Here is a 27606-nt window from a genome sequence, read left to right on the forward strand (position 1 = left end):
TTTTACTTTTTTGGAATGACTATTACCTGGATGACTGAGAATCTTCACCAGCATATAAAGATAATAAATAAAAACCCAATCATGGCAGAATTAAAAACAATTCTGTAACTTTTACTTTTATAGTTAAACATTTAGAAGCTCTCATGTGTTAAAATATTAGAGTTCTCGTTTGGTTCTTCAGAAAATGTAACTGGGGACCAGGTTAAGGATAGAATGGCTGAGAAAAAGGAGTAACCTGCTCACATTAGGCCACCTAGTGGACAGATTATGTCACTACAAGGATCAGTGTGTTGAATTGCTTATTTTAATTGAAGTAAAAAAAAAAAAAGTTACCAAAACCTAATAAATTGCTATATGTTGACCTGATGCATACCTTAACTCCATGATAGAGCAGAAAATGAATGTACTAAGCAGATTTTTAGATCCCAGAGGTCCCTGGATTAAGAGAATTTAACCAGTTTTCACATAACTTGCTTTCATGATGAGCCGCTTAGTAGGATTGCTGCGTCCCCTAAACGAGGCTTCATATGGATTTCTTCATAAGTCTTTTCCAACTGAGATGTTGATCTCTACAGCTCCCCCAGACTTATCATGAACTCCTCTTAACCTTTGCTGTCACTACAGGCGCCTTGATGCAGATAGGTTGATGCAGATCTAAGTTAGTCTTCAAAGTTTATGAGTCCTTTCTTTTGATATTTTGTTATAAACTATTTGAACAGCTCTGTTTTCAAAAACTGTTGTCATGCATTAAATACAAACTTGTTTGTATAATGTGAATAAAAGACAGAAAACATGGGATCCCTAAAAACTGCTTTTGAAGACTAAACGGCTGCTTTGGCGTTTATTATATTAGTTAAAACAAAATAAACTAAACTATAAACATTACTCAGAAGACTCTTGAAGCCTTGACTCTTTCTTTCAGGGTCACCAGAGACACAGGATAAAGAATAACAGCAAATAAATTGAGACGTCTTTATTGTACTTAATGGAATCCAGTGACAGTGACAGAGGAAAAAGTCCCATCCCTCCCCCTCCCCTTTTACACACTTGACCTGAGAGGGAGGAGGTGCAGGGTGGGATGTACCGTGATCCTGCTGTAGTCATTAAATTAAAACAGAACAGTGAAGACACATCCAGGTGAATTTCCACAGACACGCAAAGCATGCATCCAAAAAAGGGACTTCAGGGAATGCAGTAATGCTTTGTCTCAAGGTATAAGACAAAATCGATTTGTCACTTAAAATAAAACACAAAGTAACAAGAACAAAAAAAACAGCTGCTTTGTTTAACTGAAGTTGATCCATGATAATTCATTTTCCGTCAAGGTTCCACTTACAGGAAAAAAGCAAAACAATCAAAGAGACGCTACCATTAATAATGGGATATGGTTTAAATATGAAGTGTCATAGCTTCACATTTCATGTTTTTTAATTAATGGTTTACTTAAATGGACAACCGTCAAATAAAATTCAGCTTGCCTCGGCAAAACTAGGCCTTTCCACTGGCTAGCTTCCCTGCTGTGTTTTGTAAAATATAAAGTCAAGTGGAGCGCAGAGGCTCAGCTTCAATCGTCCTCGCTGCCACTGGCTGATCGATCCTGCAGGAAAACAAAAACCTCAGTTAATCTTTCTCATTTAACATCAAACAGCAGAAATTTATGTTGGAAACGAGACTTTCAGGTTCCCTGCACATTTGATAAAGATCTATAGCAGGAGTTCCCAAACATTTCACTACAACCGACTGAGGAGCCACTAGTATACATACATTTGCTTTTATTTACACATATAGCGAAGTATTTACATCCATTAAAAAAGAAAATTCTTGAGATTGCATTTGATTAATTCAACATTTTAAATATATTTGTAGTTATACAGGGTTTATACATGAATGAGTAACTGTTATTTCATGCATTTTAATGCTCTTAGAAATAATCTTAAATCCATCAGGCTGCAGCTATGTCCAGAGTTCCTCGTTTTCCCGCCACTTTGGTGCATTTGCATTTTCCCCTTTCTCCAGCCTTTTCTCCGCCTCAAGCTTCTTTTCCGAATCATTTTAATGCCACGATAATCACATTTAATGAATTTTAATGCCAATCAAGACTTTAATTTAAAAAATAATAATTTAATGACTTAATGATTTTTTAATGACCCGCGGAAACCCTGTTATAAATGGGACATTATAATATTTTATTGTGTATTCTACAATTTAATGATATATTTAATATGTCAATCATGTTTTGGATGAAAAAAAAAAACAATTTAATGTTGCATAAAAAATTATGTAACATTCAAATTATATGTTTTATATATATTTGGCCCTCCATCCAGCCATGATCACCCACTCTCCGTTTTGGGAACCTCTGATCTTGAGTTCTGACCTAAGAGATAAATAAATACTATTTTAAGTGAATTTTTGGGAGATATTTGTACATCAGGCAGTTCAAGGACAGGAGAGATGAAGAAATGACACAAGAATGGAAAAATATATAGGAAAAATATGAGAATGGAGGAAAGGCAAAGGAAACAAATGAGTAAGAGGAGGAAAGGCTGAAGAAAGCAGGATAAAGAGGAAAATTATAAAAAAGGACGGACAAAAAAAAAAGGAAAACCAAGGATGGAACAGAAAAGGCACAAAAACAGAAAGGAAAAGAGTAAAGGAAAACTAAAAATTGAAGGAAGAAAAAAGCAAAATGAAGACAAGGAAGAGCTGAAGGAAAACCACTGGAAGCAATGAAAGAAGAAAGGAAGACCAAAATACCGTATTTTCACGACTATAAGGCGCACTTAAACGTCTTTTTTTCCCCTCAAAATGTGCGGTGCGCCCTATGTGTGTTGTAACTGCGACTTTTGAGACCACCTCATTGAAGAGATGATGAAAGAGTGGCTGAATGTAAGGAGACCAGGTGTTTTTTTCCACTCATCACCATCGCTGTTAATCTGTAACTCCATGCGTGCCCATCTCACAGCTGATGTGAAAAACATGGGGAAACAAATTAACGCTGTGCTCGCTGTTCAACCGCTCGACATCGGTGTGAACCGGACCCAGCAGGTGCAGCAGAAGCAGCGAGTTTACATGCAAAGTCAATGGTTGACGCGCGTATAGGTGCAGCAAAAGGTCCCGCAGCGCGTTTTGAGCCGCAGGTGCAGCACGTCGGGAGCGTTTAAGCATCTGCCAACGCGCTGCTGCTGCTCAGATGGAAAAATTGAAGTTTTGCTGCTGGACGCGCCGCATCAACCAATCAGAGAAGCTGATCTGGGAGCTGACAGCGAGACAGACACAGCGCTCTGATGACATATGATATTAACGCAAATGAAAAAGGCTGGATGGATGAGGAGATGATGAAAGCGTGGCTGAGGCAGGTGTATGTGAGGAGACCAGGTGGTTTTTTCCACGCATCACCATCGCTGCGTGCCCATCTCACAGCCGATGTGAAAAAAAAGGTGAAACAAATGAACGCTGTGCTCGCCGTTATCCTGGGGGTCTGACAAAGGAACTTCAACCGCTCGACATCGGTGTGAAGCGGCCGTTCAAAGTAAGGCTGCGAGCGGCGTGGGAGCGATGGATGACAGACTGAGACCACAGTTTCAGGATAAGTGGAAGGCAGCGCCGGGCAAGTTACGCCACCGTTTGCGGATGGATTGTAGATGCTTGGACTAACGTGTCTGCTGGCTCTGTTGTTCAAGCTTTCGCAAAAGCCGGCATTATTTCTGAGGAGCCGCGCTGCACGGAAAGTGACTCTGACAGCGAAGAAGGGGAAATTGGCATGTCTGATTTAGCGCAGCTGTTTAATTCAGAAACAGAGGATGATGACTTTGATGGGTTCGATTAATACTTTGTAATAAATACTTGAATAAAGCACAATCATACTCAGTTTTGCTCCCGCTCTATTTTTCTACCTGAAAACTTAATTCAACAGCAGCCTCTGGGCGGGTCTCCTCCTCTTCACCGCGGCGGCTGGCAGGTGTTTTTTCATCTAAATAATCTAAATCTTGCAGCTATATTTGCTGTGATCAGTGGGAATAAAGTAGTTTTAATATGTTTTTAAGTGAGAAAGTCCACCTGAAAACTTAATAATTGCAGTCAGTTCATCCAGATTATCTATTTCTGTCGGAGGCGCTCAGACCCCCACATACCAGCGGTGCACCGACAGTAGAAATCCCTTCATCAGCAGCCTCTAGGCTGGGCAGCCTCCGGGTTCACCGCGGTGGCTGGCAGGTGTTTTTCATCTAAATAATTTAAACTGCAGGCACCAGGATACCGGTAATTAAAGCGAACATATTCCGTCGGCAGGTTTCAGGATTTTAAGTTAATTTAGGAGTGATCACAGCGCTGTGTCATCTGCGATGTGTCTGTCTCACGGCCAGCTGCCAGGTTTGATTAATACTTTGTAATAAATACATGAATAAAGCACAATCATACTGAGTTTTGCCCCCGCTGTATTTTTAAATACGCAGTAGAGGTATTTAAAGGTAGTAGAGGACATGTACCGGTATATAAAAAACGCGCCCTATAGTCCGGTGCGCCTTATGTGTGTGTTAAATACAGAAATGGGACACATAACTGAGAGTGCGCCTTTTAGTACGGTGCGTCTTATGGTCGTGAAAATACGGTATTCAGCCAGAATAAGGAATAAATTAAACAAAGGAAGCAAAGTCACAGGTAGGAAAGGACGATGAGCTGAGGAATAAAATAAGTGTTTTAATGGGCGTTTTCATGGATCGCTTTGGGCCTGAATACATTTGGAAAAAAATAAAGGATGAAAACATATTTCCTATGTGTGCAGGAACCCATCTTTCTGTGTCCCCCTCAGTCTCTCACCTCCTCCTGCTCTTCCTCGCTGTCATCGTCACTGACCACAGGTTTGGCCCGGGAGCCTCGGCCCCTCCTCCTCTGGCCCTTCCCCCCTCGCTCCCCCTTTTCTTTCCGGCTGAGTTTGATCTTCACCTTCACCGAACGAGCTGATGAGGGAAAATGGCAAAAGGTCAGAACAAAGCGCCGACTTATGCTGGGACACCCACACCCACCCGCTGATCCTCACATTCAGACTCAGAGCCTTCGTCTATCTCCTCCTCCTCTTCCTCACTCTCCTCTCCCTCGCTTTCGTCCTCCTTCTCGATTTTCTGCCGCACACTCGTAAAGACGGACTGGAGCACGATGGAGTCCTCGTAGATCTGCAAGATTCACGCAACTCATTACGTCCAACTGGACTGAACGGAGGAGTAAAAGGAGCTGAATCAGCTGTAGAAGGATCTTACCAGAGAGCCCTCCAGGTTGAAGGTCTGTGCGTTCTGACACAGCAGCATTACGTCCTTCTCCAGATCGTTCAGGTTGCGGTATTTGTGGCTGCGGATCCTCTCCTAAAAGCAGGCAAGGTGTGAACACGGGGAAAACACCCGGAGCAGCAGATTTAGTCTTTTTATTCCTCACCTTGATCTTCTTGAAGTCCACCGGCTTGCGGATGAGCTCGTAGTACTCCGGCAGCTCCTTGCGAGACGGCAGCTGGATGAAGACTTCGCTCAGCTGTCGGCCATTACTGCAGGAAGAGAACATATCAGCCGAGGAAAAAATGGCCGGCATTGGTCAGGACCAAAACAAAGTGGTCCAAGGAAAGTTCACCAGTCGGCAGAAATGAAAAAAACCTCTGATGTATTTGAACAATGATGCGTTTCCTTCTTAAAGAAAATATTACAATAGTTATGCGAGTTGCGCGTAATGTGAATCATTCGGTAAAAGAAATCTGACACATGATGAGAAAATAAATGCTAGATATAACAGCTTTGGCTGCAGAGCCACAGGAAAAACAACACACTGATTACACTCTGGAAAATTCAGATGTCAGAGTAAATAAAGATGGCCAATGAGACAGAAGCAATGGTGATACTTTGTGGACTAACTTTAATGGCGAGAAAAAATTAAATAGGAAAAGGCATTGGATAAAGAAGGGGAGATGGACTGAATAATTCTTCCAAATCCAAATGAAAACCAATAAAAAAGATTGTAAAAAACAAGTTACAGTTTTTCTGTCAGTAAAGGCACCAAAACCTCAAAAATAAGCAGGTTTCGGACTTGAAGCACCATGGATGTGAGAATTAATGAGAAATTAAACAGTTTCTTCTGTTGATGAGAATTTCTAACCCTTAAAAGAGTTACTGTTTTATCTTAACCTCCCTAAAATCATGCTGGATTTGAAGAAATTTTCAGCCTTTAGCGACTGACTGTTCTATCTGTAGTAGATTGTGTCAAACTTTTACATATTCTACATTTGTTATTTCTTTATTTATAAGCCCTTTGGATGCTTCCATCTTCTTTTCTTTGAATGATCAAAATAAAAAAGAACAAAAAAGGAGCCATTTCTTCATGTAATGCAGTAATTTCTCACTTCCTCCTAATTTGCTGCACATCTATGTTTAGAGAACAAATAAATAAGCAAATAATAATATATTGAATAAAGGAACCAAGGAGAAATGGTTATTTTTTTCTCTTGTTTTTAGTGATGCAGGTTCTGAAACACTTTCCTTAAAAGAGAAATATTGTTTATATAAATAAAATAGTTAAATAAATATTAAATCAATCCTGAAAGTAGGAAAAATAAATAAAATGCTCCAAATTACAGCTCTGCCACAGCGATTAGAAGATGGCAGATCAGAAAAGTACGCAGTGCTTCGTACCCGTCCTTGTATTTGACGACAGCATCTACAATCTTCTTCATCTTCTTAGTGAGAGACGGCGGGTTGGGGGAGAGCTTCTCTGCAGGCGGGCGGCCGCGTTTCTTTGCCTTCTTCCCGTCGTCGTCCTTGTCCCGCCCTCGGCTGCTGGAGCTCGGTGTAGCCATGCCGCCATCGAGGTCGCGGTCTCTCTTGCGTTTTCTCGTGGTCTTTTTGTGTCGCACTTCCTCTTCTATATCCTCCAGGTTACCTTCTTCGATGGCCTGCGGTGAGAAGAACAATCAGTCCACAGCTTGCTTATAAAATAAAAACAGGTTTCTACTCCGAGGATTGGTTGTTTGTCACCTTGAGCCACTGTTTCTCAGTCAGCGAGTCGCTGTAGTCCACCTCTTTGCGCTGACGAGAACCCCGGCCAAACATTTTCTCCTCCTCCTCTTCACAGGTCAGCCTCTCTACCTCGGCGTCGTCTTTTAGGATCCACCCGGGCATATCGTCCTCTTCCATCAGACGTGGTCTCCTCTTTGGGTTGCGAGCGTCTTCGCGGCGTCTGTCCAGGTCCATTCGCTGGTATAAAAAAAAACATGAAAAATTAGAAATCAACATTCCAAAATGATCAAATGTTATTTATTTGCCAAAAAAAAGTATTGACTTGCCATAAAAAGTTCAAACTCTTCTTCACTTCTTGCAATCATCTGATTGACAGTCTCATCATCCGGTACCTCATCCTCCTCCTACAAGAAAAATCAACATTTTTTATTTCTGGGATATCTTACTACCTTGGAAAAGTATCTTATGTTTTAAGGATTATGAATCAAATATTGACAGTATGTCTTTCAAGGCTAAAATTAATAATAAAATGACAGAATTCCTTGGAATTCCTAAAATTAGAGGTGGGATGGGGTAATGCTGACCTCATCCTGCTCCTCGTGCTCCAGGATGGCCTGTAAGAAGGCCCGCCGCTCATATCCAGAGGACTTCTGGTCGAACATGCCTGCCTGGATGACCTTCTGGTCCACGTTCAGCTTGTATTTGGCCGCCGCTAGGATCTTTTCTTCCACACTGTTGACGGTACAGAGGCGGAGCACTCGGACCTCATTCTGCTGCCCGATACGGTGGGCTCTGTCTTGGGCCTGCAGATCCTGTGAGAAAAAAAGCAAAAACAGAACTATTAAAAATCTCCCCATTTTGAAGGGAAAAGAGGGTGCAGAAGCTTTCAGATACTCCTGTGATCCTGCACCTGGTGAGGGTTCCAGTCGCTGTCAAAGATGATGACTGTGTCGGCAGACTGCAGGTTCAGGCCCAGACCTCCAGCCCTGGTGCTCAGCAGGAACACAAAGTACTCGCAGGCTGGGTCGTTGAATGTTTTCAGCAACATGCCGCGGTCTTCTGCTTTGGTCGTTCCTTGAAAAGCGGATATGAAAAACTTCTTTAAGAGACTAAAGTACCGCAAAACAGTCAGCATTCAGCAGGGGGGTCCAAACCATGGCCCATGAGCCGCTCACAGCCCTCTGAAGGATTCAAAGTGGCTTTCAGTCACAATTATAAATGGTTTAAAAGTTTATCGGTTCAGGGAATAATTTAGATTTATTTTCTTTTATGAGATCAAAGCATTTAAAAAAAAGAAAAAGATGCAGAACATTGTTTTCACCTTTTATCTGTCACGTTTTTATGTCTTTTATGTTATTTAGTTGCAAACAAAGATCCAGACTTTTACTAGGGATCCAATTTACCAACACAAATTTAGCTTTGTTTTCTTTTAAAAAGGGCAAAATACAAGACTTTTAAGTTTAAGTTTCTAATATGCAATTCTTTACAGATTAATTTTCTACAGAAATCTGATTACTTTGCTGCTTTTATAAAAGATATTGTATGTTTAGCTCAGTGTTGAGCATAATGTAGGTTTTGCAATTTCAGCTGAATTCAAATTTAATCTTCAACTTGATATTTTTGGCTGACAATTTTAAATAAAGATACAGTATCTGTGCATTTTCAGCTTATTTCCATAATTATCTTTGTTATTTTTATTTATTAATTTTTGTTCTGAGGATATTTTCACACTAATGTGTTAAAATAATCATTAAAAAGCAGCTTCACAGCACAATAAATATACTAAACAATCGCAATAAACCTGATTTACTGGAACAATGAAGGTCAAACTGGATACATTACAGAACATGCCGTATTTCTACTACCGTATTTTCACGACCATAAGGCGCACCGGACTAAAAGGCGCACTCTCAGTTATGTGTGCCATTTCTGTATTTAACACACACATAAGGCGCACCGGACTATAGGGCGCGTTTTTTATATACAGGTACATGTCCTCTCAGGTGGATTTTCTCACTTAAAAACATATTAAAACTACTTTATTCCCACTGATCACAGCAAATAAAGCTGCAAGGTGTATTTATTACAAAGTATTATTAAAACCTGGGAACCTGCCGTGAGAGACACATCGCTGATGACACAGGGCTGTGATTACTCCTCTGATACAGTTTATTGACGCATAAATTAACTTAAAAAATAGGCAGGATAATAATCTGGATGAACTGACTGCAATGATTAAATTTTCAGGTGGACTTTCTCACTTAAAAAGATTTAAATTATTTAGATGAAAAAACACCTGCTGAGGTGAGCCCGGATGCACCGCGGCCCAGAGGCGGCTGTTGAATTAAGTTTTTTAGGTAGAAAAATAGAGCTGGAGCAAAACTGAGTATGATTGTGTTTTATTCATGTATTTATTACAAAGTATTAATCAAACCCATCAAAGTCCTCATCCTCTGTTTCTGAATTAAACAGCTGCGCTAAATCCGACATGCCAGTTTCCCCTTCTTCTTCGTTTATTGACGCATAAATTAACTTAAAACATAGGCAGGATAATAATCTGGATGAACTGACTGCAATGATTACATTTTCCGGTGGGCTTTCTCACTTAAAAAGATTTAGATTATTTAGATGAAAAAACACCTGCTGATGTGAGCCCGGATGCGCTGCGGCCCAGAGGCGGCTGTTGAATTAAGTTTTTTAGGTAGAAAAATAGAGCGGGAGCAAAACTGAGTATGATTGTGCTTTATTCATGTATTTATTACAGAGTATTAATCAAACCCATCAAAGTCCTCATCCTCTGTTTCGGAATTAAACAGCTGCGCTAAATCCGACATGCCAGTTTCCCCTTCTTCTTCGCTGTCAGAGTCACTTTCCGTGCCGGGCGGCTCCTTGGAAATGATGCCGGCTTTTGCAAAAGCTATAACAACAGAGCCAGCAGACACGTTAGTCCAAGCATCTACAATCCATCCGCAAACGGTGGCGTAATTTGCCCGCCGCTGCCTTCCACTTTTCCTGAAACTGTGGTCTCCGTCGGTCATCCATCGCTCCCACGCCGCTCGCAGCCTTACTTTGAACGGGCGGTTCACACCGATGTCGAGCGGTTGAAGCTCCTTTGTCAGACCTCCCGGAATAACAGCAAGCACAGCGTTCATTTCTTTGACCTTTTTTTTCACATCGGCTGTGAGATGGGCACGCATGGAAACACAAACTAACAGAGATGGAGATGCGTGGAAAAAACCACCTGGTCTCCTTACATACACCTCCCTCAGCCAAGCTTTCATCATCCCCTCGTCCATCCAGCCTTTTTCATTCGCCTTAAACCCATCAAAGTCATCATCCTCTGTTATCCTCAGCATTCCTCTGAATAAAACAGCTGCGCTAAATCAGACATGCCAATTTCCCCTTCTGCGCTGTCAGTCACTTTCCGTGCAGCGCGGCTCCTCAGAAATGATGCCTGCTTTTGCGAAAGCTTGAACAACAGAGCCAGCAGACACAGTCCATCTACAATCCATCCGCAAACGGTGGCGTAACTTGCACGGCGCTGCCTTCCATTTATCCTGAAACTGTGGTCTCAGTCTGTCATCCATCGCTCCCACGCCGCTCGCAGCCTTACTTTGAACGGGCGCGTCACACCGATGTCGAGCGGTGGAAGTTCCTTTGTCAGACCCCCGGGATAACGGCGAGCACAGCGTTCATTTGATTCATCTTTTTTTCACATCGGCTGTGAAATGGGCACGCAGCGATGGTGATGCGTGGAAAAAAGCACCTGGTCTCCTCACATACACCTGCCTTTCATCATCTCCTCATTCATCCAGCCTTTTCATTTGCGTTAATATCATCAGAGCGCTGTGTCTCGCTGTCAGCTCCCAGATCAGCTTCTCTGATTGGTTGATGCGGCGCGTCCAGCAACAAAACTTCAATTTTTCCATCTGAGCTGCAGCAGCGCGTTGGCGGTGCGTCAGATGCTTAAACGCTCCCGACGTGCTGCACCAAAATGCGCTGCGGGACCTTTTGCTGCACCTATACGCGCGTCAACCATTGACTTTGCATGTAAACTCACTGCTTCTGCTGCACCTGCTGGGTCCGGTTCACACCGATGTCGAGCGGTTGAACAGTGAGCACAGCGTTAATTTGTTTCCCCATGTTTTTCACATCAGCTGTGAGACGGGCACGCATGGAGTTACATATTAACAGCGATGGTGATGAGTGGAAAAAAACACCTGGTCTCCTTACATTCAGCCACTCTTTCATCATCTCCTCAATGAGGTGGTCTCAAAAGTCGCAGTTACAACACACATAGGGCGCACCGCACCAAAGGGCGCACCGCACATTTTGAGGAAAAAAAAAGACGTTTAAGTGCGCCTTATAGTCGTGAAAATACGGTAAGTTTTAATTTTATTTTTAAGATCTTTAATGCTGAAATATTGCCACAGTGAAAAGCAAATCCAAATCCTTGACAGCAAATACTCCCAATATTTGGTTGGGGCTCCTTTTATAAGAATAACTTCTTGAATGGAGGAGATGAGATAAGCCTCCAACACTTTTAGGTTTTTAAGAAATCTCAGGTTGATTTCATCACATTTTTTCCACCCACTCAACCTGCAGTCAGTCAAATGATTAAAAAGATTAGGTGAGCCACAAAAGAATTAATTTGTTGTTGGTATCAGTTACAAATAACATTCATGGAGTTAAACAGTTTTTTAACACTCATTTTAATTAATAATCTAGTGGGTTAAAAGTATTTCAGTAACCTAATTTTGGTTTTCAAAAGAGGAAATGTAAATCATGGTAATTTAAATGAAGGCTCAACTTGTATAAAAAAAAATCTTTGCGTGATGAGATTTTTAGATTGTTGTTCCAGAAGAAAAAAACATAATTTTGGTCTTTAATTCAGGGACTTCTCTGCATATCAGAAATAAAAAGGGAAAGAAAAAATAAATCAAAAAGTTACCATCCAAACGCAGGTACTTGAAGTTGCGGTAAGCAAAGTAGTCCTCCATGATGGTCATTAGCGAGGTCATCTGACAGAAAAGCAGCACTTTGTGTTTGGTGGCTCTTAGCTTGGGCAGAATGCGATCCAGAAGCTCAAACTTTCCGGACGCACGATACAGCTCAGGACTGAAGAACAAAAAAAAATAATAATTTAACTTGCTACAAAATATAAGCTACTTTCATACTTAAGGAACGTAAGTGTAGCTGAGCATACCCCGTCACGATTCCACCAGAAAACCCGAGATGCTCAGAAAAGGACTCCTGTAAAAAAAAAAAAAAAAAAGGAAAATGTAATTTATTCTTTAATCTTAGTGTAAAAAAAAAAAAAAAAAATAAATAAAAAGAAAACTTATAATTTTTTATTTATGATTTCCTAGATTAGAATTTGTTTTAACCGATTGACAGTGTGTCACAGTGAGCTTGTCTCAGATATTTTTGATTTATGCCCAATATCGAAGCGTGGTCTGCGCTATGTTATTCCTCGCCACAACGCAAGACGGACAATCAGGAACTAGCTGTGAGTCTAAATACGGCCAAGGCGGAGAGAAAGTGGAGGCAAGTTTGTGCAACAACAGAGGGACATGAGGGCGAAAAAGAGCGGGGATCCAGGTGGAAAAAGGGTCCCAGCGTTCTCGCGCACCTCGCTCTTCTAGCTGGTCCATCTTCACGCTTGTTTTCCACAATGGCGGTCATACAAACAAAACAAGCCGGTAAGGTACCAAACAGTAGTGTAGAGCGGATGTAAATTTGACCAATCGGATGCCTCCTGCCTGCGGTACCTACAATTTTGGAGAGATGCAGCAGAGTGTCTGTGTAAGGGGACGGGGGAACATTTGCATTCACTGTGACACATGCAGACAACCTGGTTTCTGAGTATAAATCAGCCTTAAGAAGACATTTTTTCCCAGTGTTGTAATGTTACTATCATACACTAGGGGGCGCAGCTGCTCATTCTTAAATGGAACCTCAATGGTGTTTGCAAGAATAGCAATGCCAGAGCAGAGACATGCTAGGGCAAAACACAAATGGATCAAGAGTTCGGTTTGGGATTAATGACCATGTTTGATGGTGAAAAGGATGCAGAATGGACTGATGTGGTTCTTCTCTGGTTTGTTAATATAAAGACTTGATAAACTCCTTAAGCTATCACCTAAATATGGCCATTTAGCCATGCTGCATAGTAAAGCAGCACAACATCTCTGCTGTGCTTGACTAGATTAAAAACAGCGACCTATAACACGGTTAGAATCCAGATCATTGGGAAAAATAGGAAAATAGTCCAACAGCATCACACATTGTTAATAATAAATGCATTTCTTTGTACATTGGGAACTATAAATATTTTCCAAGTTTACTTTTTGTTTTTTTATTCAGTTACTCAATAGGTTGCTGTGTTGTTTATATCATATAAATAAATCTAGTGAATTTACGTGTAAAACAACAAAAAAAGAAACTATTTTGTTTATTAACCCAGTGTTTTTTACAGCTAGCAAAAAACATTTCAAAACATGACGATGCACTACTTTATTTTTTTTAAATATGTGTATTGTTAAAATAATATTTAGCCCCTCATATTATGAAAAGATTCTCAAAAGAAAGAAAAAAAAACCTCAGAACTTATCAATTATCATTATCTTCTAATGGATAACTCGCTTCTCTACGTAGGAATAGAGTTTCATGCCTCAATGTGCTGGAACATGTAGGGGTGGTTGCAGATCTTCCTCAGCTGCATGATAGTGTTCATCAGGGTCTTCGTTCCACCTTTACCCTAAAAACGCAAAAGACAAATCCACCAAAATGAAACCCTCCATGTCTCAAATGTCTCCTTTTAGTTTTATTCTTTATATTTAATCTACAAACATCGTGGTTGTATTACCTTCTTGTCTTTTTCTGACCCATCTGTTAGTAGAACTCCTTTAGCCTGCATGTGTCGGTACAGAACCCTCTGCAGGGCCGACATGTCGCACTTGATCACGTACTCCACCTGCAGCAAAGAGGAAACATGTATATAATATTTAGAATCCTAAAGTTAGTTCATTATGCGTCTTTAAAAGAATTAAAATTTTACTTAAAGGCTTTGAAGGACTGATTTACCTTTTCTGGCAGCTGGGCCTCCACCTCTTTCTTGAGTCTACGCAACAAGAACGGTCGGAGTACCTTGTGTAAACGTCGAATGATCAGGATGGTCTCTTCTTCATTCAGGTCCACCTTCAGGCGAAACGACATTTATTATGATCTGCTTTCCTGCCGGCATTTAGAAACATTTCAATATGTTAGTCTTTCTCTAACCGACCTTTTCTCCAGTCATGGCGAAGGGAGCGTTGAACCACTGCTCGAAGGTGCTGCAGCTTTTGAAGATGGTGGGCAGCAGGAAGTTGAGCAGAGCCCAGAGTTCTGGCAGCTTGTTCTGCAGTGGGGTTCCGGTCAGCAGCAGACGCCGCGGGGCCAGGTAGTGCGTATTCAGGACCTGAGTCAGCTTGCAGTGGTGGTTCTTCATGCGGTGACCCTCGTCCACAATCATGTACTTCCAGCGGATCTATAGAGGAAAGATATAAATATAAATAAGTAACAAACATTTTACTTTCTCTTTTTTCCCCCCCCCGAATTCACATTTGATTGGAAGACTATAAAAGGGGGTTGCTCTGTTAGCTAAAGGCATGTTTTATACTCTCTATACTCCATGTAATGATTTATCGATTTCTAAATTAGTTATAGATTATTTCAATAATCGATAAACCATCATTAATCCGATTAATTGTTTAAGTCCTACAATTATGGAAACCATACGTTTCCTTTCACCGTGATGCATCACTGTGTTATCCTATTTTAAAAATACACTGAGGTTTGTGGTTGTGATTTTATGAAATGTGAAAAAGCTCAAAATGTGTTTGAATCTGTTTACAATGCAGAGCATAAGGACACTAGGTGTCTGGTAGAGGGTGTGGAGTGTCTCTTGTTACCTTAGCCAAGACCTGCTTGTCTTTGATGATGTACTCGTACGTGGTGAGCAGCACGTTGAACTTTCCGCTTCGCAAGATCGGAACAAACGAGCGGCGAGCGGCTGGAGAGCCCTGAAAGCGACACATTACATTCAAGAATGGAACTAAATAATTACAGAGTGAATATTAGGAGTAATGCCACTCTCTATCACAGCACTTACCTTGTAGGAGACCTTCACCACAGATGGAGCCCATTTATCAAACTCGTACACCCAGTTCGATAAAGTCCTATAACAGAAGAAATGGTTCTTTTATTCTCTGAAATGGCTCCTATCATCTTCTTAAGAATTATTGTCATTGAACTGTTCACATAATTAACCAGCTGATGCCACGTTTTGGACTTACGAAAGAGGTACGATGATGAGGAAGGGCCCGTTGATGCGCTTTAACTCCATGAGGTATGTAATAAGTGCGATGGTCTGGATAGTTTTCCCCAGACCCATTTCATCGGCAAGGATGCCGTTCAAGTTGTTGTTGTAGAGCGACACCAGCCACTCCAGACCTTTAATCTGATCACAGGCACAAATCAGTTTGCACAAAGCTTTAAATGCTCCTCTGCACAACAAATCCACCGTGTTCTGATAGGAGCTGCTTACCTGGTACTGTTTCAGCGTCCCGTTGACCATCAGGGAGGATTGCTTCTCCACTTTCTCGGTGACGGCGTGAGCCACGGCGTAGTAGGACTGTAGCCCTCGGTTGAAATTTGCATTGCCGTACTCGTCATCTACGTCCTGCTTGGCATTCCTGGGAGACAGGAAGCACGGCGGTGTCAAACGATACGTCTACACAGATGAGAGAGAGCTTAATACCAGCAGGAGAGCGTACTCGATGATGTGCTGGACATCCACTTCTGAGACGTCTTCGCTATCAGGGTCTGGAATCTTCTTCTTCTCCTCAGTTGGAGCCGATGCAGGCTGCGGCTGCTCATCCACTTCCTCCTGACGATACAATTACAAAAAATGAGCTCCAGGAACAAATGCCACATCTTTTTATTTAAAAACAGCACTTATGTACCTCATCTTCCTCCTCTTCTTCTTCTGATCCACTGTCCTCACTGTCTGAACGAGGTGCGACTTCATATCTGCAGAGAAACATGGGTTTCTTGGTTGATAAAGTGAATGCATGACAGGATGCAGGCTTTTACTATTACAGCAGTTTAAACTAGGCTTGTCCCGATCCGATCCACGTATCGGATCGGGACGCCGATATTGGCAAAAAAATGCGTATCGGCAAAGCATGTAAAATGCCGATCCAGACTGCCGATCAAGTTTTTTAAAAAAAATCCGGTCCGTATTTTCCACTTTTGCCGATTGAAACGATCCATTCCACTATTTTGCGCCAGTGTTCCCCTGTTTTGCATTTTTATTAAAACTTACAGTAATACTTGCACCTTTAACTGTTTACGGTTTTACTGTTCACTGTGCAATTTCAGATTGCTATTCATAATTTTGTCCAGTTTGTGTTTATCTCTTAATAAACAGGTAAGTTTGTTGTTACCAAGCATTGTGTTTTAGATTTGCTAGATGTTATCAAGAGTACTAAAACCCTTTTCAACATGAGTCTTACAACTAAGGCTAAATACTTTAACTTAAACTTAAATACATGCTCGGATAGGCTGGTATCGGCCAGTATCGGTATCGGATCGGAAGTCCAAAAACAATATCGGTATCGGATCGGAAGTGCAAAAACCTGGATCGGGACATCTCTAGTTTAAACATTAGAGACAAAAACAAAAGTAACCATTAATAAGCTGCTATTCTCTTCTTTTCCAGGAATGTAGGGCTGGATGATATTTCAATATCAATATAAATCGCAATATAATTTAATATCAGTGATAAGCCTTTAATATATGTTGAAATATCAGAAATGCGTTTAACATTTCTGATATTTCAACATACATTAAAGTTAAATAATACAGAAGGTTATAGGAAGCTTTCTGCATTTTTGTTTTATAAGGCAAATATTTCTAAAATGTTTTGTTGCAGGAGTGTTATAAACATTGCTAAATAATTTGTTTAAATAGTTTGTTTGCAAAAAGTTTTTACAAATTGTTCTGCCCTACATGAATGTAATATTAACCCCTTAATCTCAGAGGGTCTTAGGGGCAAATTCCACCTGAAATGACATTAATTAAAGCAAGTACAGCTCCCACACTATAAATTGGAAATACAATTGTTTGTATTTGTATAACAGAAAGGCGTTGGGGAATAATTTTCAGGTGGAACCACTATTTTAAATGATACCCTGTCTGATTTATTCCAAAACACCATGAAACCCAATTTAAAACCCTGGATGAACCCTCGGATATTATAGATCCACATCTTGACTGTAGCTCACGCAAATGAAGCATGTTTGTTCCACAAAAGATTTTAGTGGGCAGTGCACTAGGAGGACTGTTTGTTAAGAAAGCTATAAAACAAAAAGTATTTGTGAAAAAATTATTTTGAAACATGTTTTAGAAATTTTAAAGCCCTATTTTGAAAGCCGTGTGGATGAAACACCATGTGACTGTGTTTTGGCCATCTCCATAAATAGATAAACACCAGCAAGTGTCAGATGGGCCCGCCGGGCTTAGGTCAGACATTTAAGTTCTCAACACTGTTTATATGCAATATTGATAGCATAGAACTGTGTCTTTTTAAATTTTGCAACGGCAGCTATAACATAATACAGAACAATAGTTTCTTTTACTCTAATTTCCCAGTTCTGAACTTCACTGCAATCTTTCAATTCTTTATTTTTCTGTCCTCTTTTAGATAAGTAAATATCCCGTCTTACTCCTTTGACAAAAAAAAACAAAAACAAAAAACAATGGAAAAGTACGGGGTGATTTGTTTCAAGGGAAGAAAATGTTTTGCAAAAATTTTTAAAAACTTCTCCATAAAATAAAGGTATTTTATAAGTAACTTTGAGAGCAAGTTTCTTTTTTTACATTTTTATTTAATTTAACTTTTTCCCAGATTTTATATTTTCAAATCTTATTTTTTTTAAATATCTTTAATTTAGGTGGAATTTTAAAATTGACATGCTTTTCAAATTGCATTTAACAGATGATTCTTTTTACCTCTTGGGATGGGCTTTCCTCTGTGATGAGGAAAGACGCGTTTTTATTGGTCTGCGCGGATGTTAGCGACAACCTTTTTATCAGACTCGATGGGAAGAGAATGTGATTTCAAAAATGCAATTTAAAAAGAAAGCTAATCGGAAAAGGCAATAAAAAAGAGAAATTTGAAAAAAAATTATTGAAAATATAAAATCTCAAAAATAAATTGTAAAAATAAAGTTTGTCAAAAAAACAATAAAAATACTTTTTTTTTTACCGTATTTTCACGACTATAAGGCGCACTTAAACATCTTTTTTTCCCCTCAAAATGTGCGGTGCGCCCTTTGGTGCGGTGCGCCCTATGTGTGTTGTAACTGCGACTTTTGAGACCACCTCATTTAGGAGATGATGAAAGAGTGGCTGAATGTAAGGAGACCAGGTGTTTTTTTCCACTCATCACCATCGCTGTGTTAATATGTGACTCCATGCGTGCCCATCTCACAGCTGATGTGAAAAACATGGGGAAACAAATTAACCCTGTGCTCACTGTTCAACCACTCGACATCGGTGTGAACCGGACCCAGCAGGTGCAGCAGAAGCAGCGAGTTTACATGCAAAGTCAATGGTTGACGCGCGTATAGGTGCAGCAAAAGGTCCTGATGGAAAAATTCAAGTTTTGCTGCTGGACGCGCCGCATCAACCAATCAGAGAAGCTGATCTAGGAGCTGACAGCGAGACAGACACAGCGCTCTGATGACGAACGCAAATGAAAAAGGCTGGATTGATGAGGAGATGATGAAAGCGTGGCTGAGGGAGGTGTAGCCTATGTGAAGAGACCAGGTGTTTTTTTCCACGCATCACCATCGCTGTGTGCCCATCTCACAGCCGATGTGAAAAAAAAGGTGAATCAAATGAACGCTGTGCTCACCGTTATCCCGGGGGTCTGACAAAGGAACTTCAACCGCCCGACATCGGTGTGAAGCGGCCGTTCAAAGTAAGGGTGCGAGCGGCGTGGGAGCGATGGATGACAGACTGAGACCACAGTTTCAGGATAAGTGGAAGGCAGCGCCGGGCAAGTTACGCTACCGTTTGCGGATGGATTGTAGATGGACTAACGTGTCTGCTGGCTCTGTTGTTCAAGCTTTCGCAAAAGCCGGCATTATTTCTGAGGAGCCGCGCTGCACGGAAAGTGACTGACAGCGAAGAAGGGGAAATTGGCATGTCTGATTTAGCGCAGCTGTTTAATTCAGAAACAGAGGATGATGACTTTGATGGGTTTGATTAATACTTTGTAATAAATACATGAATAAAGCACAATCATACTCAGTTTTGCTCCCGCTCTATTTTTCTACCTGAAAGCTTAATTCAACAGCAGCCTCTCGGCGGGTCTCCTCTGGTTTCACCGCGGCGGCTGGCAGGTGTTTTTTCATCTAAATAATCTAAATCTTGCAGCTATATTTGCTGTGATCAGTGGGAATTAAGTAGTTTTATTATGTTTTTAAGTGAGAAAGTCCACCTGAAAACTTAATAATTGCAGTCAGTTCATCCAGATTATCTATTTCTGTCGGAGGCGCTCAGACCCCCACATACCAGCGGTGCACCGACAGTAGAAATCCTTTCATCAGCAGCCTCTAGGCTGGGCAGCCTCCGGGTTCACGCGGTGGCTGGCAGGTGTTTTTCATCTAAATAATTTAAACTGCAGGCACCCATAAAAGCGAACATATTCCGTCGGCAGGTTTCAGGATTTTAAGTTAATTTAGGAGTGATCACAGCGCTGTGTCATCTGCGATGTGTCTGTCTCACGGCCAGCTGCCAGGTTTGATTAATACTTTGTAATAAATACATGAATAAAGCACAGTCATACTCAGTTTTGCCCCCGCTGTATTTTTAAATACGCAGTAGAGGTATTTAAAGGTAGTAGAGGACATGTACCTGTATATAAAAAACGCGCCCTATAGTCCGGTGCGCCTTATGTGTGTGTTAAATACAGAAATGGGACACAGAACTGAGACTGCGCCTTTTAGTACGGTGCGCCTTATGGTCGTGAAAATACGGTATCTAAAAAAAAGAAACCGCAAAATTAATCTTAAATAATTTTTTGAACAAGGTGTTTAATTTCTGTCTTTCCTACGTTCTCGCCCCCATTTTCTCTTAGTGGTGGTCAGTCTGACATAGTGGAAAAATTGCAAATCTTCTATTGGAAAGTAAGCTTGATGCGACGAAAAAACAGCAATTTTTAAACACAGCATGCACAAGGAGAATTTCTTTTTTAATTATTATTTTTTATATATATATATATATATATATATATATATATATATATATATATATATATATATATATATATATATATATATATATATATATATATACTCTAATAATCCCAGAGGGAAATTACTTCTCTACATTTAACCCTTCCCTTTGGGGAGCCATGGGCTACCATTGTGCGGCGCCCAGGGAGCAGTGTGGGGTTAAGGGTCTTGCCCAGGGAGCCAGAGTGACAGTCCGTGGGAGATCGAACTCACAACCTCAGGATTCAAAGCCCTAACCAATAGACCGCCAATCCGCCAAATGTGGAAAGGGCAGGTCTTTTCAAAAATGTTCGAAAATCCCCCATTATACCTTTATTAGTTTGGCATATTAAAATCAAAAGCTGAAGTTTAAGACCTGGCAGGGAATAGGTTGATTAGTGCGTCTAAATACAAAAGGGACTTAAATACCACTTTGAATTAGTTAGCCATTGGCTTAGAAAAAAAGGAGGGGTGAGGGACATTTACCCAGGGTTCATTTCCAACCAGGCCTCCAACTGGCCTGCCTTGGGTGCATCACCGCCCGTCAGGATCTTTCCGCTGTCAACGTGGATGACTTTTACAGGCAGGTCACTCATCTGACTGGTTTCATCTAGTGGCTGGTAGGAAAGAGAAAAGCAGATGATGGCGTTAACAGACACAGGAGCACACTGGGAGCACAGACTGTACACCACAGATTGTTTTCTTCTAAGCTCACCTCTCCATCAGGTCCCATAGCAGGAGCTCCGCCTTCTACAGGGTCAGGCTTCTTGAAAGAACAATATACAATCATAGTAAGAAACGCAGTCAAATCATTAAGGGCAAACATTTCCTGAGCCAAAATCCACCTTCTTTTTCTTCTTCTTTTTCTTCTCCTTGAGAGCTTGAGCAGCTTTGTGGGCGCGCACCAACTCTGTGAGGTTGGCAACGTATTCATCCGTCTGCTGCAGCAGGTAGGCCAGACGTTTGTCCTTCTTCTGGTCGATGAGTTTACGGTAACCTTCCTCATCTTCCGCCTGGAAAAGTGGTGCATGTGAGCTCAACTCGTGTCAAATGACACAAACAAAGGAGCAGGTGAGGTGTCAGAGAATCGGATCCTCTCACCATCAGCCTCCGCATTCTCTCCTTTTCAATGCGCTCGTTCTCCTTCTTCTGCTCGCGCTCAGTGTTGGCGTGATACGTGGCAACAGCTTTGGTGGCCTTCTGGATCTTTGCTGTGATGGAGCGGTGGTATTCCTTAAAGTCCTTGGCATGCTGCAGGATGCTGTTGAGGTATTCCTGTTGGAAGAGGGACAAAAATGCATGGATGGGTTGATGAATTATTTTTTTTAAAAACAGGAAAGAAAAGGGACTATAAATGTAAATTTGATTCCATTCTGTGATTCTCCATATTTATCCAGACCTAGTAGAGATTCCTAATTCCATTTCTTCCTACAGATATCGTAGTAACTTCTTATAAAAACAGACACGTCAGAGCTGATGATAGCTCCTCTACCTGGTGTTTCTGGCGCCGTTTGCGCTCTTGCTCGATTTTCTGCTGCTTCTCCAGCTTCTCTGTGATCCGGGCCTCTCGCAGAGATTGCCGTTTGCTGCGCTTGTAGGCTTTAGCGTTGAGGGCGGTTTCCAAAGCCGTATCCCGACGCATGCAAGCCACCACCTCCTGACGTAGCTGGAGAAAACAAATTAAATAAAATTTTATAAGTTGTTGGAGATTGGATGAGCAGAACAAATGCTGACAAACCAAGGTGCTGTTTTCACAAAACTAAGATTAGGAATTAAGCCAAGACTTTCTAGATATCCTGGCTTAATTAGTCCTTGACTCAGTCATAGCATAGTGATTTAGTCTGTGCAGCTAGCCTACCCCAGAGCAGGCTTACCGTATTTTCACGACTATAAGGCGCACCTAAACGCCTTTTTTTTCCTCAAAATGTGGGGTGCGCCCTATGGTGCGGTGCGCCCTATCTGCGGACGTTGTTGAGACCACCATGAGTATGTGAGAACCTTAAAGGGGGAAGTGTGGGCGTGGCTTGTGTATAAAAGAACAGGTATGTGCTTTATGCAGAACATTGTTGTCTTAACAACCCTGGAAATAGCAAAGAGACACGCCTATGAAGCCCAGTTTAAACTGCAGGCTATCAGCTACGCAGAGGAACATGGAAATCGAGCAGCTGCGAGAGAATTCAATATAAATGAATCGATGGTTCGCAAGTGGAGGAAGCTGGAAAACGAACTCCGACTGGTGAAGAAGACGCAGCTGAGTTTCCGCGGACATAAGGCGAGGTGGCCCGAGTTGGAGGAAAGACTGGAGCGGTGGATCGTGGAGCAAAGAATGAGTGGGGCCAGCGTTTCAACGGTCACTGTTCGACTAAAAGCAGTAAAGCTGACGGAAGAAATGAAAATTGAAAATTTTCAAGGAGGTCCATCGTGGTGCTTCCGTTTTATGAAACGGTGCAATTTTTCCATCCGGACCAGGACTACAGTTGCTCAGCGACGTCCGGCGGATTATGATGAAAAGCTGGCGAGCTTCCACTCCTTCTGCAGCAAACACATCGCTGACAAAGTCATCCAGCCAAGCCACATCACCAACATGGACGAGGTGCCGCTCACCGTGGAGAACAAGGGGACCAGCACTGTAGCGATACACACAACGGGGTATGAAAAGGCGTCGTTTACTGTTGTGCTTGGCTGCCACGCAAATGGACAGAAACTGCCGCCTATGGTGATTTTTAAAAGAAAGACTTTGCCTAAAGAGACTTTTCCAGCTGGAGTTGTTAATAAGGCGAATGAAAAAGGCTGGATGGATGAGGAGATGATGAAAGCTTGGCTGAGGGAGGTGTATGTAAAGAGACCAGGTGGTTTTTTCCACGCATCACCATCTCTGTTAATTTGTGACTCCATGCGTGCCCATCTCACAGCCGATGTGAAAAAAAAGGTCAAAGAAATGAACGCTGTGCTTGCTGTTATTCCGGGAGGTCTGACAAAGGAACTTCAACCGCTCGACATCGGTGTGAACCGCCCGTTCAAAGTAAGGCTGCGAGCGGCGTGGGAGCGATGGATGACCGACGGAGACCACAGTTTCACTAAAAGTGGAAGGCAGCGCCGGGCAAGTTACGCCACCGTTTGCGGATGGATTGTAGATGCTTGGACTAACGTTTCTGCTGGGACTGTTGTTCGAGCTTTCGCAAAAGCCGGCATTATTTCCAAGGAGCCGCACGGCACGGAAAGTGACTCTGACAGCGAAGAAGAAGGGGAAACTGGCATGTCTGATTTAGCGCAGCTGTTTAATTCAGAAACAGAGGATGAGGACTTTGAGGGGTTTGATTAATACTTTGTAATAAATACATGAATAAAGCACAATCATACTCAGTTTTGCTCCCGCTGTATTTTTCTCCCTGAAAACTTAATTCAACAGCAGCCTCTGGGCGGGGTCTCCTCCTCTTCATCGCGGTGGCTGGCAGGTGTTTTTTCATCTAAATAATCTAAATCTTGCAGCTATATTTGCTGTGATCAGTGGGAATAAAGTAGTTTTAATATGTTTTTAAGTGAGAAAGTCCACCTGAAAACTTAATAATTGCAGTCAGTTCATCCAGATTATCTATTTCTGTCGGAGGCGCTCAGACCCCCACATACCAGCGGTGCGCCGACAGGAGAAATCCTTTCGTTCACCGCGGCTGCTTGCAGGTGTTTTTCATCTAAATAATCTAAATCTTGCAGCTATATTTGCTGTGATCAGTGGGAATAAAGTAGTTTTAATATGTTTTTAAGTGAGAAAGTCCACCTGAAAACTTCATAATTGCAGTCAGTTCATCCAGATTATCTATTTCTGTCGGAGGCGCTCAGACCCCCACATACCAGCGGTGCGCTGACAGCAGAAATCTCTTCATCAGCAGCCTGCAGGCTGGGCAGCCTGGGGTTCACCGCGGCTGCTGGCAGGTGTTTTTCATCTAAATAATTTTAGCTGCAGGCACCAGGATACCGGCAATAAAAGCGAACATATTCCGTCAGCAGGTTTCAGGATTTTAAGTTAATTTAGGAGTGACCACAGCGCTGTGTCATCTGCGATGTGTCTGTCTCACGGCCAGCTGCCAGCTTTGATTAATACTTTGTAATAAATACATGAATAAAGCACAATCATACTCAGTTTTGCCCCCGCTGTATTTTTAAATACGCAGTAGAGGTATTTAAAGGTAGTAGAGGACATGTACCTGTATATAAACAACGCGCCTTTTAGTCCGGTGCGCCTTATGGTCGTGAAAATACGGTAGTTTTTAATCAGTTTGAACTAAAACAATTAATACCATCATACGGTGAAGTCTTTTAACTATTTTAACATTATAATAGGCTAAACTGTAAGTAATATTAGAAATTTTCTATTTTCTAAGATTATCCGTGAAGCTGACTGCATTTGCAGAAACATGGAGGCAAAGAAGCCAGTCTCAGTCCATGAGATCTGAACCTGTCTTTCCCTGGATCCCTTCTAAACTAAGCTTCTTTTTTGTTAAAGTTGAATGCCCTCTGCACCAAAACATTTTATACCCACCTGCTGCCAGGTCAAGTTTAAACATGTAACCGGAAAAAAAAAAGTGATACCGTATTTTCACGACTATAAGGCGCACTTAAACGTCTTTTTTTCCCCTCAAAATGTGCGGTGCGCCCTATGGTGCGGTGCGCCCTATGTGTGTTGTAACTGCGACTTTTGAGACCACCTAATTGAGGAGATGATGAAAGAGTGGCTGAATGTAAGGAGACCAGCTGTTTTTTTTCCACTCATCACCATTAATCTGTAACTCCATGCGTGCCCATCTCACAGCTGATGTGAAAAACATGGGGAAACAAATTAACGCTGTGCTCGCTGTTCAACTGCTCAACATCGGTGTGAACCGGACCCAGCAGGCGCAGCAGAAGCAGCGAGTTTACATGCAAAGTCAATGGTTGACGCGCGTATAGGTGCAGCAAAAGGTCCTGCAGCGCGTTTTGAGCCGCAGGTGCAGCACGTCGGGATCGTTTAAGCATCTGACGCACCGCACACGCGCTGGTGCTGCTCGAGATGGAAAATTTTAAGTTTTGCTGCTGGACGCGCCGCATCAACCGATCAGAGAAGCTGATCTGGGAGCTGAAAGCTAAACAGACACAGCGCTCTGATGAAAGAGGAGATGATGAAAGCGTGGCTGAGGGAGGTGTAGCCTATGTGAGGAGACCAGGTGCTTTTTTCCACGCATCACCATCGCTGTGTGCCCATCTCACAGCCGATGTGAAAAAAAGATGAATCAAATGAACGCTGTGCTCGCCGCTATCCCGGGGGTCTGACAAAGGAACTTCAACCGCTCGACATCGGTGTGAAGCGCCCGTTCAAAGTAAGGCTGCGAGCGGCGTGGGAGCGATGGATGACCGACGGAGACCACAGTTTCAGGATAAGTGGAAGGCAGCGCCGTGCAAGTTACGCCACCGTTTGCGGATGGATTGTAGATGGACTGTGTCTGCTGGCTCTGTTGTTCAAGCTTTTGCAAAAGCAGGCATTATTTCTGAGGAGCTGCGCTGCACGGAAAGTGACTGACAGCGCAGAAGGGGAAACTGGCATGTCTGATTTAGCGCAGCTGTTTAATTCAGAGGAATGCTGAGGATAACAGAGGATGATGACTTTGATGGGTTTGATTAATACTTTGTAATAAATACATGAATAAAGCACAATCATACTCAGTTTTGCTCCCGCTGTATTTTTCTCCCTGAAAACTTAATTCAACAGCAGCCTCTGGGCGGGTCTCCTCCTCTTCATCGCGGTGGCTGGCAGGTGTTTTTTCATCTAAATAATCTAAATCTTGCAGCTATATTTGCTGTGATCAGTGGGAATAAAGTAGTTTTAATATGTTTTTAAGTGAGAAAGTCCACCTGAAAACTTAATTGCAGTCAGTTCATCCAGATTATCTATTTCTGTCGGAGGCGCTCAGACCCCCACATACCAGCGGTGCATCAACAGTAGAAATCTCTTCAACAGCAGCCTCACCGCGGCTGCTGGCAGGTGTTTTTCATCTAAATAATTGAAACTGCAGGCACCAGGATACCGGTAATAAAAGCGAACATATTCTGTCGGCAGGTTTCAGGATTTTAAGTTAATTTAGGAGTGATCACAGCGCTGTGTCATCTGCGATGTGTCTGTCTCACGGCCAGCTGCCAGGTTTGATTAATACTTTGTAATAAATACATGAATAAAGCACAGTCATACTCAGTTTTGCCCCCGCTGTATTTTTAAATACGCAGTAGAGCTATTTAAAGGTAGTAGAGGACATGTACCTGTATATAAAAAACGCGCCCTATAGTCCGGTGCGCCTTATGTGTGTGTTAAATACAGAAATGGGACACATAACTGAGAGTGCGCCTTTTAGTCCGGTGCGCCTTATGGTCGTGAAAATACGGTAAATAATTTCCACTGCCAGATAGTTTTTTTTAACCAGATGCAATTAATGAATCAACTGAGATTCAGTTCAAAGTCCTAGACTAAGCACCAGAAAACAAAAAAAGTTATACATGTCTATCAGCCGTTATAATATTGGCTTTCACTGTTAATTTCTAAGTAAAAAAATGACAAGTTCTTAAAATTTTGGTGTATCCACGAAAGAGAAGTGGTTATAAAATGTCTTTAGGCTCTTTAGTAGATCCATTGGTGTTTCTAGAATCAATTAATCTGTAATCAACATCATGATCCCTGGCAAAAAAAAGCTGCAGAGCTCTAATAAGCTTGATTATTTACACCTGACTTAAAATAGCTGCACCTAAAAGGCTTGAAGGCAGGATGCCATGCTAGGTTTAGTCTGGTTTGATCTCTTTTCCTGGATTTTTTAATTCAGCCTTTGAAAAAAAAAAAAAAAAAAGAATTTGCCTCAGAATTTAACATTTGATCACTTTCTGTTTACCTGTCTCTGGAATGTAAGCAGCCTCAGAGCCTTGAGCTCGATGGTGGCCTTGGTCCTCAGATCGCCGGCCAGTGAGCCAGGCAGGTGCTCCAGCTCCTGGATGCGGTGAACGATACGAGCTTGTAGCCTACAACAAAAAACACATCTTACTTTAGAAGAATTTTTTTTTTTGGTACTAAAAGCCAATCACAAACTAGACATTTTGTTTGCTTATTAGAAATTGAAAGATTCCTAAAATATGATTTGGACAATAATGCTGAAAGATTGTGTTTAAAATAAGTAGTCAAACTCAGATTGGCCTTTAAGTCTTATTTATCAGTGACAGGTAAAAAGGGTAATTTATGAGTGAAAACATTATATAATATACCAAGAAATATTATTTAA

The 27606-nt window shown here is 41.8% G+C and overlaps 1 protein-coding gene across 1 annotated transcript in view; it reads right to left on the reverse strand.

Moving 5' to 3' along the window:
- Positions 1-1564: 1564 nt before the first annotated feature.
- The window catches only part of smarca4a (SWI/SNF related, matrix associated, actin dependent regulator of chromatin, subfamily a, member 4a), a 30193-nt gene continuing 4151 nt past the window's right edge, over positions 1565-27606 (reverse strand). The window contains exons 6-33 of the mRNA XM_038290390.1: positions 27223-27349; positions 21810-21983; positions 21419-21592; positions 21163-21330; positions 21033-21083; positions 20804-20934; positions 15998-16064; positions 15809-15921; positions 15580-15727; positions 15329-15492; positions 15145-15211; positions 14945-15055; positions 14278-14520; positions 14079-14192; positions 13861-13968; positions 13666-13752; positions 12199-12245; positions 11944-12110; positions 7903-8066; positions 7577-7804; positions 7319-7396; positions 7011-7229; positions 6669-6928; positions 5428-5533; positions 5256-5357; positions 5039-5171; positions 4819-4958; positions 1565-1597 (exon numbers count right to left, since the gene is read on the reverse strand). Coding sequence (XP_038146318.1) covers positions 1565-1597; positions 4819-4958; positions 5039-5171; positions 5256-5357; positions 5428-5533; positions 6669-6928; positions 7011-7229; positions 7319-7396; positions 7577-7804; positions 7903-8066; positions 11944-12110; positions 12199-12245; positions 13666-13752; positions 13861-13968; positions 14079-14192; positions 14278-14520; positions 14945-15055; positions 15145-15211; positions 15329-15492; positions 15580-15727; positions 15809-15921; positions 15998-16064; positions 20804-20934; positions 21033-21083; positions 21163-21330; positions 21419-21592; positions 21810-21983; positions 27223-27349 — 3724 coding nt within the window. The remainder of the gene's footprint in view (positions 1598-4818; positions 4959-5038; positions 5172-5255; positions 5358-5427; positions 5534-6668; positions 6929-7010; positions 7230-7318; positions 7397-7576; positions 7805-7902; positions 8067-11943; positions 12111-12198; positions 12246-13665; positions 13753-13860; positions 13969-14078; positions 14193-14277; positions 14521-14944; positions 15056-15144; positions 15212-15328; positions 15493-15579; positions 15728-15808; positions 15922-15997; positions 16065-20803; positions 20935-21032; positions 21084-21162; positions 21331-21418; positions 21593-21809; positions 21984-27222; positions 27350-27606) is intronic.

Source organism: Cyprinodon tularosa, unplaced genomic scaffold (genome assembly GCF_016077235.1).
Source record: "Cyprinodon tularosa strain WSP-4 unplaced genomic scaffold, ASM1607723v1 ctg280, whole genome shotgun sequence".
In the NCBI taxonomy this organism is placed as follows: Eukaryota; Metazoa; Chordata; class Actinopteri; order Cyprinodontiformes; family Cyprinodontidae; genus Cyprinodon; species Cyprinodon tularosa.